Source organism: Accipiter gentilis, chromosome 8 (genome assembly GCF_929443795.1).
Source record: "Accipiter gentilis chromosome 8, bAccGen1.1, whole genome shotgun sequence".
NCBI classification, from domain to species: domain Eukaryota; kingdom Metazoa; phylum Chordata; class Aves; order Accipitriformes; family Accipitridae; genus Astur; species Astur gentilis.
In genome coordinates this window covers 5,569,383-5,582,831 of record NC_064887.1, presented here as the reverse complement: position 1 = coordinate 5,582,831, position 13,449 = coordinate 5,569,383, and the positions used below count along the sequence as shown (strand labels likewise).

Below are 13,449 nucleotides of genomic sequence, written 5' to 3'. Positions count from 1 at the left end.
TACGAGCATTACGAGAGGATGAGAGAAATCCTTTGGAATGATTAAATAAAGGCTGCTGAAATTATCCCCAGCAAAAGGCAAATATATTTTGTGACCTTGAAAAACCAAAGGTAATCGAAAGAGATGACTGAGAGTAAATAATTGCATTTCACATTCTGTGTGTTAAGTCTACCTATGCCAATTTTCATGTACCACAGACATGAAGCTGGCAGAATGATCTATCACAGCTAGTTCAGAGAAAATCTGTACTAATTAATGTGGGAACCTGACACACACCAGGCCACTCTTCAGGCATTTGCTGAACCTGAGGTGATTGCAAAGGGAAGCGAAAAGGAAGGAGGAGAAGAAAAGGGGAGGGAGGGAGAACAGCCCTTTTGAACAAAAGATGTCAGTTTTTCAAATGCCTTTGGGGAAGAAAAGAGCTTTTCACAGTGTCATGCGTGCTTGTTAGAGCTGTCCTCAAGTATCTTTAAGATATGCAGATGCACTTAAGTAACAGGTGTCCTAAGGTGTCACTGAACTTGACACCCTTGGAAGAGGAGGAGGAGTTCATCAACGGTCATCAGGACTTTCAACCACGCATGAGGCAGCCTTTAGAATTAGAAATTTCTTGTATTTGTACCCAACGTTTCCCCGAACATACACTTCATGTGGCAAAGGTCTACATTTCTCACTGATTTGAGTAATTTTTCTTCCAGTAGACCAGAGCATTTTGAATGAAAATTGTGCTCTTATGTCTTCCTTTTAGTTGATTTCCTCCTTCAGATGCCTAAACAAGAAATTAATTGCAGTAATTGTGTGTAATCTTCTCAGCCAAAGTTTTTGTCAATGACTTGAGATCTTTTTTCTAATATTATTCTGAGATAATTCAAGCAGTGCATCTTGCCTATAGCCCAACATTGCAAATGGTATCTGCAAAGTATTGATAATGATACTCAAGAGAGCAAAAGAGAGCAGGAAGGGACAGAAAAAGGCAAGAGGAGAGTCAAGTGCTGTTGACTTCATGGGTAGCTTCTCTCACAGTGCCAGGCAGGGGGGCTTTCACAAGCATTATTTGGAGGGTCTTGGAAGCAGAAATAACCCCCTTTTTTACATACTCCAAGCAAAAGTCACAGGGAATGTCATTAAAAGGCAGACGAGCCTAACTCTTCTCACAGTATCGGAATCATCTCACCGATGCGTTCTGCTTTTTACTTCTACCACCGCATTAGTAACAGATCCGGAGGGAAGGAAATGAAAGAATGGGTCTTTGTCAGAAAAAAAAGAGAGGAACAAATAAAATAGCATACAAAGCTTCCAATTCATATAAATGCCTTGAATCTTAAAGTGTTTTCCTTTCTATAGGATTCGCCCAGAAGCACTTGTGATGTGCTTTCATCAACCCACAGGGAGAAACCAAGAAGACAACTGGCAGCACCTTTTTGTACTGCTAAATCCTACTCGAAGGCTTCTATCAGCTTTGGGGATATGCAATTTCTGGCAGATGTTTGAAAAGTAAATGTTTTCCTTTATGTTTGGAAGCTGCTATCAAAGTAGGGTTTGGCTATATTCTCACATACTAATGGGGTGCTTTATGTTGAAGAGTAGCCGCCAAATAACGAGATATTGCAGGAAAAGGATATGAATTGACAGGTCAGGTATCTGACCAAAGTGACAGATTGCAGTAAGGGACCAGAAATGTCAAAATATACATACTTTAAGTTAGACATCTAAATATTCAGGAAGCTGCAAGTATGGTGTGTAAATGTTGAGTTATGAAGTCTCTCGGAATTAATTGCAAAAACTGCCAAAGAGAAAATGCTCCCTATGTATGCTACATTTACACATTCCAGAGATACTTCATGCTTAAAATCAGTTTCCTCTCCTCATTTTAAGGAACATTTTGCACAATAAACAAGACTGTAGCAAACAGTGAGTATTTCTGGTATAGTACACTACTGCATGAGGTAACAAGGTTGCTAATAGTTTTGAATAACATTATGTAAATACTAGAAGTAAATTTGCATCCAATTTAAAGATATTAACATCTGCTCCCCAGCAGAACTAATCATCGGAGAACATCTCTTGAAAGACTCAGCATCTGCTTGAGCTTGCGTAGGTGCACTCACTCACAGAACATAACATGGGGCTTGGTTAGGAAGAAACTATTTTTACACTAGCAGTCCTTTTATCATAGCAAGGCACCCTGCTGTGTGCAAAGCTTCAGGCAAGATGTACTGAATTGCAGAGGTGAGGCCCGCATAGATTTCTTTGCCCTTTACAATAGATTCTCAGCACCAGTTTTACTCCTGGCTGACTGATCAGAAAGGGCAGGCTCAAATGATCGAGTTTCATGAAATAAGTGTGCTGGAGCACCAGCCAAAATGAGAATCTTGTGCTGGGGATGCAAGTGAAGGGAATGGGAGTGCAATGCGTCTTCTCTATTTATTGCATGCTGACTCAATAAAAGTAAACTTTGCAAGTGGGATTCAAATTAAATATCTTTGGTGATAAGACAGGTAATTCCTATTGGCCCATTAACAGCCAGTGGCTTATCTTTGGTTATTTTTATTATAGTTAACCTCCATTAGCAGCATAAATATGCTTCCAGTTCGGGAGTATGACTGGAGACCGCCTCTATTTTTAGTATAAACCTACCTAGGAATATTTCCTAGTCTCAAATATCCAGTTTAATTATTAACATTTTAAAAGTCTCTATCATTTCAGTATCCAGATGGATGCTATATGTCCATAAAATGAAAAAGCAATGAGAACTACACAGAAAGATGAACCCTGCTCCATCTTGGTCCCGGTATAATAATGAACTGCAGCCAAGAAACACACCTGCTACTTCTGGGCCCCTTTCCTAACAAAACAGTAGCCATGCAATTCTACTTTCCATCTACGTATCTGTCAATTCTTCTTCATAACTTTTGAACCCGATGGCCAATTTGAAGCAAACTGTTCAGAAGTCTCAAAGATACTAAATTATCACAAGTGCCTTTTTAAAATCAGTTGTTGTGCAGAAGACAGGGAGCTTTTAAATGACCTCATTACAGAGAAAGCTAGGAGAGCTCGTCCCCTAATTGAAATGCTGGATTGCCAATCAGCAAGTACATGGCTCTAGACAAGCTACACAGTGTGTTGTCTCTTGTTTAGAGAAAGAAGTCGGAGAAATGGAAGGGTACCTGGCTACTTCAAGTGGGCTTGGAGACATTGGAAGAGGCGAGAAATGGATAGCTTGAAGGGGAGTGTAGCAGCAGAGATGAAGGCAAATCTCTAGGATGCCTCTGTTCACAGAGCAGCCTGAATTTCTCTGGTCTTTTCCCTTCAGATTACCTCAGAAATAGGATGATGAACAAACAAGCATGACACCTGAAATGACACTTTTAGGATTTCTCTGGAATGAAGCAGTACTTCCCAAACTGTGATCCCTTTCCAAACACACAACATTACTTCTTCTCTCTCAGGTTCACAGCCCTGCTTGGTGCTGTGTCTTTAGTTGGAGAAGGATAGCTTTAGAGCCTACAGTAAGAACAGGTCACCTATTATCATTACGAATTTCTCTTTGGACTCTATTCAGCTCCTGTTGAGCTGGATAAAAGATAGTAACAGATCCTGTGAATACCACATTTGGCATTTTGAGCCCATTTGGCATCCTAGTGCAATAGAAAGGGAGCAGAAGGAAGAGAGGGATGCAGAATCAGCTTAATATGCCCTCCTGAGGCTCACTGAGCTCCCAGATAAGCCAATGCTTTGTCCATAAGTTGCTATTTTCTTTCAACTTCCTAATAACAGCCCAAATAGTTATAGTAGTCCATCCTGGAGCTGACTAAGATTATTAGGAACTTTTATCACTAAGAATGGCACTTGCTCAAAGATGGATGATGGCAGCAGGCCACCGAAGTACCACCAAAAGCTGATAGACAAATATTCTAATGAACTGTTGCTCTCCTGACAGTGCTGATAGCATCATGAAGGGTGTGACATATTTTGAGGGCTTATGATTGTCTGCACACATTTCACAGAACAACTAAACAACTTTTTCAGGAAGATATGCTCTAGCCACAAATGTTTTGAAGGTTTCCTGAGAATCTCTCATGAACGACTGCCAGTGCAAGTCTTGAACTAGGCAGCATATCAATAGAGCTGCATTTGTTCCAGCACTTAAAATGACTTTTATTGCAATAATTGTGGTATCAAATATTCCCTTATTCTCTTTCAGAATTTTTTTGCTAATTTGCCTTCAAGAACAAATTTGTGTGGTCCATATGGAGTTAGACCGCATTTGTGATATCCAGTCCCAGTATTCAGGCCAAATTTATTCTTTTTACAATCAGGATGCTTTGTTAGGAGATGCTGGCCAACGTAACCACCGGTATCCCAAGAAGCCTGGCATCTGAGGGACAAAGTTTGCTCCTCTCCCTCCCTTTTCTCAGCATGCTTGAAGGCTCCCCTTTCTATAGCCTTTGCTAAGTTTTCAGTTGTATAGCGTCAGGGCTTCCTAGTGTCACGGCATGCTAGACCCATTGCTGAAGCTGAGTTAGCGGCTGAGGCTGAAATACCCCCAAAACCAGAAATATCCACACCAGCAGGGGCTGTACCCAGCACCCTGTAATTCAGGCTGATTGGGTGCACTGATACAAAGAGGATGACCAGGTGAAAAGTCCTCTGTTCAAACTTCTTGCTTTAATCCGTAATGTCAATAATAAGAAATGTTTAACACATTCAGTAGAATTGTAGCTAAATACAGTTCTTGCCCTCTCTCTCACCATAGTTATTCCACACACAATCTAAAGACAGCAGTAGGGATTATATGTAAGTCAGCTGAAGATGGCAGTCGTCTTATTCAGTGTTCCCCTCACCCCTTTGGGAAAATCACTATTCATCCTCAACGCCACTCATGAACAAAAGGAAAATACCTGAATACAAATCTTGCTATGAACAGCTCTGCAAAGAGTTGATTTTAGTTCATCTGTGAAAGTTAGGCCCGTCTGCTTCTTATCTCCAACCATAATGGGACAAAAATGTAACGTATCCATAAAATGTCACATTTACGTACTAAGAACCCATAGCTATTTGTAGAAGAGTAACTTGTAAGAACAGCTACCGGTAGGATGAGGATTTTGAGAGCTTAAGTTGAAGATCGCAAGAGGAAGAGAGGAAAAACAGAGAAATTAAGATAGTAACTGAAATATGCTGAATTATTTCTAAAGGAAAATACGCAGTATCAGAAGGAATCAAGAAACCAAATTGCTAAGGTATCTTGAAAGATCAGGGTACAAAATACTAGGCAGGTGAGTATTCTGAATACATCAAGATAAGTAAAGATATTGTATGGACATAGCTGATTTCATAGAGATACCGGGAACAGATATATTTGAAATTTCGGAACACAATACTGTGTCATGCTCCTGAGAGGTCCATTCATCTGAGTCGTATACTGTGCTGTTCTTGGTGTGAAGAACCATGTTCTAAAGAGCGAAGTAATCTCCCATCTAACACACAAAAGTGGCTTTTATGCAGACTATGATTCTTTTGTACTACATGTTTCTCCACATTAAGTTTCTCTCCAAATGCGGAGCTCAATACACAACACAGTAGTAAGTCCTGAATTGATAATTTTCCATGGAGATTAGACTTTCCATTGCTCTGATGATACCAGGCTTCAGAATTAGATGGGCTGGTTTTAGCAAGTGGATTTCCTATGGACTGCTGCTGAATGGCACTGCACAGAGGCACAATGATATCAGTGTAACTTGACTGGATAGAGGCTTTCTTTTTGTTCAGCTTCCTGTTCCTGCCTACAGCTTTTAGGAATTACTATAATACGATAATCAGTAACATTATTTAACATTTCCCAGAACGTATTTCTGAGAACTATACATATTTTATGCAAGACTCTACAAGGATTAACAAAAAATATATAAAAAACATATGGAATCACTAGTAATATACTGTTCTTGTAGCTCCCAGAGACCCTTGACAGGTAAAAGAATGTATTTTACTAAGCGTTATATAAAAGCAGGACAAAAGGAGTCCCTCACTTGACTGCCTTACACGGTAATATGCATTAACAGACTTAAACTACTGTTTCAAGTTATCTCCAGAAATCCTGGTAGGTAAATGTGTGTGATGCTAGTTTACAAATGATGCTAAGTATCTTTGTGACAGTCAGAAAATTAGAAAGAGATTTTATCATTATTTTCCCCGTGACAAATTTCAGAATTACCCTGACTAGGATAAACGACAATAAACAAATGTATACGGGTTTGCAGAGTGTGGGACTCAGATAAAGGTCAAATTCTCTTTCTTGATCTAGGAAAGAACTCTTGAAATGGTCTGAAGCTGGAACAGCCAGCTATGTCAGTGCTGGCCGAGGTCAGGCAAAGGCAAAGCCAAATTACTATGTGGCACCATCAATCTGCAGAAGCAGTTCTTGCTGGAGTACAATAACTAATGGATGCTCAAGCTAGAGCAGCTCATCCCAGCTTGACTCTATCCTTACACTGCCATTTTTAGACTCACTGAGACACAAAACTTAGTGATACTTTTGCTTTAGCCCCCAAGAGCTGAGCATTACGTTGGTGAAGCTAAAGAAGGGGGAGATGCCTTCTCACAGCACCACATATTATTAAGAGATAATCTTATTACTCCCAAGTGGATCAAAGCTAAGTTACTCTAAGATTTTTTTAACTATATTTAATGTACAAAGTAAACTGACTCCTAATGAAACACTATTAATTTTGAGTTAAAACCAAATTACTTCGGCTCAGGGCGGATAAGTCACTGGTAAACACAGTGCGATTTCTGTACAAAAATAAAAAGGGTTCTACCATTGTTATGGATTTGCTCCAGGAGCTCTGTGCTGAAGCACAGAAGCAGTATCAGATCACGTGTTTGGGTAATACGAAACATGAATGGCAGACAGGGAGAAGAGAAAGAAACATATCCTTCAAATAGTAACACTAGAGAGTGTTTGGATGGAATAACAATGCTCAGCACTCATAAAGCTTTGTAGCTTTACTGTCTTTCTGGTAAAACATATATACTGTATTGAAACAAATCACAGAACATTCACTGGCAGCCACATTTTCTAACGTGTTCTGTAACACAAAAGAAGAAAAGATCATCTTTCCCGTCTGTCTGGATTTAAATGACTTACATTTGATGAATAATTTTTAAAACATCAGTATACCAACGGTAATATGAATGATCATAATTTTCAGATGTTTTTAATTTGCAGTTGGAGATAAAAATACACAAACTCATTTCAATATTTTTTACATGCAGATAATAAATGTGCTGCTTCTACTGATTATTGCATTGATTTAGGGTAGAGGTGTTCGTGTATCATTACATAATTTTATTTAATGTTTGTTACGTCTATGGGTAAGATGTCTTATTCCATTTAATATGTTACATCTGACTAAAGGTCAGAGTGGATTTGGTAAAAAAAAAAAAATGTTCTGCCTAATACATTGTTAGTAATGGCTCAGTTTCCCTACTTCCCCTTAGAATTTGAACACAAAGTAAAAAAAGTCTACATTTCTTTAAAGCATGCAGGCAGCCGAAACACACATATTTGCATAAGCTGCAACACTTAGTGAATGGCAAAAGCCATGCAAACCACCGAGCATGAGGAATACACTGTGGATAATGGAGAGGAAAAAAACGGAAGAGATGGAAAGGAAAAATAAACCATGCATCCATGAAAGCAATGGTAGGCACTGGTGGAAGAATAAGTGAGCACCTCAAGGTGTAGAGAAAAAAAGGACAGATACCTACCCCAACCTGCGCTATCTAGCTACCGACCTGTGGACTTATAGTATCACCAGTTGGCTCACCAAATGGATCACTGTTGGATGAGGCCTGAGACCCATCAGGCTAGAATACAAGAACATAACACCTTTTTTTCTCAACAATAGAAAGTGAAAAGTCAACATGAGGTTATTTTCATGCTGTGGGCATAACAAGTACATCCTATCTCATGAAAACCAGAAAGTGAGACCTCACCACTGATAGTTCTCAAAAGCCATAATGGTTTCCTACAGCTGATGCAGGCAGGAAAGGACCTCACCAGTGCCTGCCGGAGCCCACGCAGGAGCTGCCACAGACTTCAGAATGTTCTGGCTCAGACAAACCAGAACGGCAAAAGGGCCTGAAAGCCAATGAAACTATGTGAATCAGAGAGAGTCCAAGCTTGCGTTATTTTGTACCGTTGGGTCCTTTTTTTGTACAGACTCCCTCTTGCCTTTGGCTCATTTGGGCTCTTATCTGCCTAAGGTACCTTGTGATTTAAAGTCATTGCTTGGGTAACATTTCTTGCTTTGGTCCACTGAGTCTAAGGCAAAGAAATCACATACTGAGGGCCAGAACATTGAGGAATGTAACTAGGCAAGCCACTGGGATGCAAGAATGTGCAAGACAACATCAACCATCATCTTTTAACACACAAACTCTCACATCTCTTTCTGCAGCCTCAGCATGTATGTTGTTTTACCTCGGACTTCGTTACCATCAATAAGTGAACGCTGGTACGCTAAAAAGGACACTGGATACAACTAACATATATAACCTTACATATGAACTCTGAGTTTGGTTCCTTGTATGCAATATTAGTGCATATCAACAGAAATGTCATGCTACTAGCTATCAAAACCAAAGAGGGAAGTGAATTCTACCTACAGCTCCCCCTTAAATACCACCCAGCCCTATTAGAATAGTTATTTCTGACACTACTAAACAACATTTAAGTAACTTCTGCCTTTTCTAGCTAAGAAAAATTTAGAAACCTTGTTGCTACTCACAGCCTCTTGCTCCTCACTTTTGCTTGGGCTTTCAAACCCCTCTTCAAAGAGGTCATCTGCAGCAGGATCACTGGTATGAGATGCTGATGATTTTGATGGAGAACTCTGTCTGGGTGCAGGGGTTGGAGCTAAACAAAGATGAAGGTAACAGTAACAGAATATTTGTCTGTTAATTTGTTCACAAAGACACAGCAGCACAAAATTTGCTCATGCTTTAGAGCCCTCAACTTCTACTACCCCTGAAAATTATTTCCTGATGTGGAGCTGTAAGAGGTAAATTTGAACACAGTAGTCATCATCAATTCCATATATTTGATTTCACTCAGCAGTTTCCAAATTAAGTTTGGCTGCATCTGGCATATGTCTTTAGGAACCAGGGAGACGCCACTACATTAGATTAAGAATGCATGAGTCGCCTGCCCTATGGCGGGTAAGCGAAGCAGAAGGTCTCCGGCTGGCCCCTGGTAAATCTGTCTCACGAATTCCTCTTTTCAGCAATCTGCAAATTCCCCCATCTCTATGCTACGAACACGATAAGCTTATTTTAAAGCTCTTCAGTGAATTTCCCCACATGTCCAATACATCAAGCTATTAAAATAAATACCCCTCCCTTAATTTCTGCAAAGTATGGCTTGAATAGGACATAAGTGAAACCACTTGTAAGGGTGAATGTTGTGGGCATTTTCCAACCAGCTTGCCTGTCCCTAGCACAGAACATATATTATTGTCTTCTTAGAAATTAAATTTCAGACTGCAGCTATCAGGGCTGTTGATTTCAATGGTTTCTGAAATTCCTCTCTGATAGTTTTCTTTATGGCTGGAACACATTTAATAAGCTAGACCATGCATGAAGGTTCTCAGTCCGTATCTGTGTTGCAATTTACTGTATGAAAAAAAAGAAAGAAACGCTTTGAGGAGCAGTCACGTCTGAGGAAAGGTATGGATGAAAGCATATGAATACTCACGTGAATTTGTAGATGGTGTCGTGGAAGTCACAGGAGTCAAATTTAACTGAGAGATGTCAAAGTCATCACAATCATCTGCTTCCTGTGCCATCCCAACTTTGTTAAAGTAACTTGAGAAGGCCTCTGAGGTACAACTGAGGGAAGGCTGATCTGGTTTTCTTGATGGCACTGGTGGAGGCTGAGCCATCTGGAAATCTTTAAACATTTCTTTTCCCATTTTCTGTCTGGGCCTGTCTGTCTGTGGACTCGATCTGTTGGAATCACTTGTGGGTGGAACAGTAGCTATAGGAGCGATGGTACCTTGAAACATGGCTGCTTGTAAAGGCAAAACAGTTTGTGTTGGCATGAAGGCAGTTGGTTGGAACTGACCAGCTACAGATGGCCACGGTTGCTGAGTAGGAGGAAAAATACCGGGTTGGCCCCACGCTATCGGCTGTCCTCCCTGCATCACCTGAGCAACTGGAGGCTGAGCACCCATGGCCAACTGCTGTTGAACAAGTGGTTGCTGTCCCCAGAATGAGGGCAGAACAGCTCCCATGGCAACATAACCTTCAAAGAATAAAGAGAGCAGAGGAAAAAAAAAAAAAAAAGATGAAAGATTTTAACACTACTGTCAAGAGCATGCAGAAAAACCTACAAAATAAATCAGAAACACGCAGGCTACATTAGGGAGCCCAGCGCTTCAGCACACTTAAAAAGAAAACTGAAAGACATGGTTGAATTCACATCACTGAACAAATACTTGTACACAAGAACACGGGTTGGTAGACTGGTGATAATCCTTCTCCTCATCTGAACAAAAAAGCTCTTCTCTTCTTCCTCAGTGAGTACCTCCATGGGTCTGTGAAGACCTGCCTGCATGGACCTGGTCGGCAGCTGGCCACCTGGCAGCCCCCTTCCCTGGTGCTCTGGCAAAGCACAGCCAGGATCAGTTTGGTTGAACCACTTACCAGAACCACCGCAGCTCCCCAAACACTTCCCAAACTCTCCCCCTTGCAGCACAACCCTGCTCCTCACCGCTGAGTTCTGCAGGCTCTTCTTACCACCCTGACTGCCCCATCCTCTGCCTTTCACCTCTGCCTGTCCTGCTCCTCTAGGAGCAAGGATCTCTGGGACTGAACATGATGCACCGGGTCAGGCTGGGATGGAGTTCATCTTTTCAGAGCAGCCCATACGTTGCTAAAAGATGAGCAGCCAGAACAAGCAGAGGGGAAGAAGAGGACGCCCAGGACTCCTGCTCCTCTGCGTAGCTTTGCCGCAGTTCCTCACCCTTTTCACTTTTATTCTTTGTTGGGGAGAGTGACCCACCAACACCAGCCAACTCCTGCCAATGGCACAGCTACAAAACTGGTTCGAAGTTATAGAGAAGCACCTTTATATGTGTTAGATGACAGCTCAAGGGCCCTCTAATGACAGTGTGACCTTGCAGGAGAAAGACTCTATGCCATCTCTTCTGACAGTTACAGTTCAAACCATTGGGACTCCAAAGAGCAAAGCAAGTGTCTCAAATTGGTTCATAAAAAGACAGAGCCCAGATGAATTCAGATTACCCCCACACACATTTGGTTACATACCGAATAACAACAAACTGCTTCAGGTATTATGCTAGCATAATTGTTGGGGAGGAAATTAAAGATTAGAACTAAAATTATAATTGCTTCCTCTTAGACCTTAGACCTCTGAAGCTTCCTTTCCAGCTACCAAGACTTTGGAATTATATGATGCTTTGTTATTTACAATGAAAAAAAAAATAATCTGAAACTAAAGCTACTGTAAAAAATGTTACAAATTAAACCATGTAGTACAATTATGTTCCACTGATATAAGTATTATGGCTTACAGATATACTGTTTCACATTTAAATTAATGGTTTACTGCTAATACATTACAATACACAACCTTTCTTAATACTGTCGTAGCTTTAAAACTGTTGTTTCTAAACTGAGTATTTTTCTGAGTCCTCCTGTACCTTTTCCTCTTTGCTTTATTTCTAGGTTGCAAAATCCTGAAAGGAAAAGACCCAATAAAATAAAATAAAAAATAGACACTTTGAAAGACCAAATTAATGAGTGGTGAAAGGAACAGTAACTCAGATACATATCTATTTCAATAGATGGCTGTGATGGATTCTCCAGATGTCCTTTTATCTTGCCCCCACTGTAACCTCATCCAAGCAGCACAGGTTTTCATCTGACATTATCCCCAAACACTTCACCATCAGTGTAACCTTTCTGAGATGCAGTGGTTAATTTGATGCTGCAACGCAGCCCATCAGAGGAGTTAACCAGTTAGAAAGTCACTGTTGAATGATTCAAGGCACTCCTCCTTTTTTTTCCTAAGTGGAGCTGAGAGTGCTGCTCTTGCAGTGCTCCGAGCATCCCAGGGAGGGATCAGCAGTCAAAACCACATGCGTTGCGTGTCTGTGAAGAATGCTACACAGCTTTTGAATTTTGAGCACTTTGAGAAACACAGAAAAGTCTAAAGGAAATACCAGGATTTGACTAAGTGGAATACCTTTGAAATGCAATCAAATTCTCCGTCTCATTCTGTCTTTATTAGAGAAAGCACAGGATATTCACTGCTACCGCAGAAAAAGCAAAGCTAAACTAAATGCTTTTTTCTCTCTTGCTACTGTACCTAGAAGGTATGTTATCCAGATGGCTCAACTATAGTTGAACTCCCAGTGACTCTTCTGGCTTTTGTTTTAAAAAGTGTGGGTAAATTCAAAATAATGTACTCCCTTGCTTGCTAAAGACTTGTTTTGCCTTGCCCTGCGGCACTGTCCTCAAAATCCTTCCTCACTTCCACTCTACTAAATTAACGCCCTGAGTACTGAAATGCAAACCAGAGCTGAGAACCGATCGCCAAATTTGAGTTGAGCCTGTATTCCCAGTAGTTTTCTTACCTGAGGGTACGGCAGCAGTGCTGAAAGGTACAGAACCAAACATGTCTGTACTAGCAGGGAGTGACTGGGATGAAGATGGGATAAAGGCATCACCTGGAGTAGCAGGAGTCTGCAAGAAGACAGGAATGAAATACAATGATGACATAACAGCTGCAGCTTCTGCAGGACATACTTTGCTGTCACATCATCCATAACTCTAAAAATACAAGTTTGGATGGAAGAAAAAGGAAGAAAAAAAGGAATAGAAAGATGTAGAAGGAAAGAAGCAATAGCAATAGGAGTATCAGAATTTGCTGGAGACAGGAGAAAAAGAAAGAAAATGAGAGACTTTGTACCAGAGGGAAAAATTAAAATGAAATTTGCCTGGGATGCATAACATGCAAAATATTGACATGATTTCTTCAGAACATGCAGACTTGTTGTTCTAGGTGTTAGGTGACAACCAGTAGAGGCAAGTGACCGAGGCATTAACGTAAGAAATAGTAAAGGCAAATGAAGTTATCTGTAGGGTTTATAGAAAAGTGAATAAATATTGCTTCCAGGTAACCAACAGGACCAGAACCATAGGTCTACATTAAAGGAGAAACCCAATCCAATTGAGCAAGCTAAGGATGAGGAGACAGGACTTGGAACATCTAGTCCCACACATGTTCCAGAATACCTTGGAGATCTGAGGCTCCTGACTTCAGAGCGCCTCAATTTTCTCAGTAAGTTCATACTCCCCTACAGCTTAAGGTAAGGTTCAGAACCTTTATAAGAAAATGATTTGTGTTTTCATTTTATGATGCAG

The 13,449-nt window shown here is 40.6% G+C and overlaps 2 protein-coding genes across 14 annotated transcripts in view; one reads left to right on the top strand and one right to left on the bottom strand.

Moving 5' to 3' along the window:
- DAB1 (DAB adaptor protein 1) overlaps nt 1-13,449 on the bottom strand; it is a 471,207-nt gene that overhangs the window by 4,690 nt on the left and 453,068 nt on the right. For 11 of the 12 annotated variants that reach the window (XM_049809443.1, XM_049809440.1, XM_049809451.1 and 8 more), the window contains 4 exons: nt 12,660-12,768; nt 9,755-10,303; nt 8,790-8,917; nt 7,768-7,866 (listed from right to left, as the gene is read on the bottom strand). In XM_049809443.1, coding sequence (XP_049665400.1) covers nt 7,783-7,866; nt 8,790-8,917; nt 9,755-10,303; nt 12,660-12,768 — 870 coding nt within the window. In that variant the 3' untranslated portion in view covers nt 7,768-7,782. The remainder of the gene's footprint in view (nt 1-7,767; nt 7,867-8,789; nt 8,918-9,754; nt 10,304-12,659; nt 12,769-13,449) is intronic. The other variant, XM_049809446.1, reaches the window with a different exon arrangement.
- Nucleotides 1-13,449, top strand: part of PRKAA2 (protein kinase AMP-activated catalytic subunit alpha 2) — a 369,728-nt gene that overhangs the window by 111,925 nt on the left and 244,354 nt on the right. The window contains exon 10 of one of the 2 annotated variants that reach the window (XR_007507124.1): nt 4,630-4,639. The exons of the other annotated variant lie outside the window; for it this stretch is intronic. The gene's annotated coding sequence lies outside the window, so the exon portion shown is untranslated. Of the gene's footprint in view, nt 1-4,629; nt 4,640-13,449 lie in introns of those variants that run through there. 2 annotated transcript variants of the gene reach the window in all.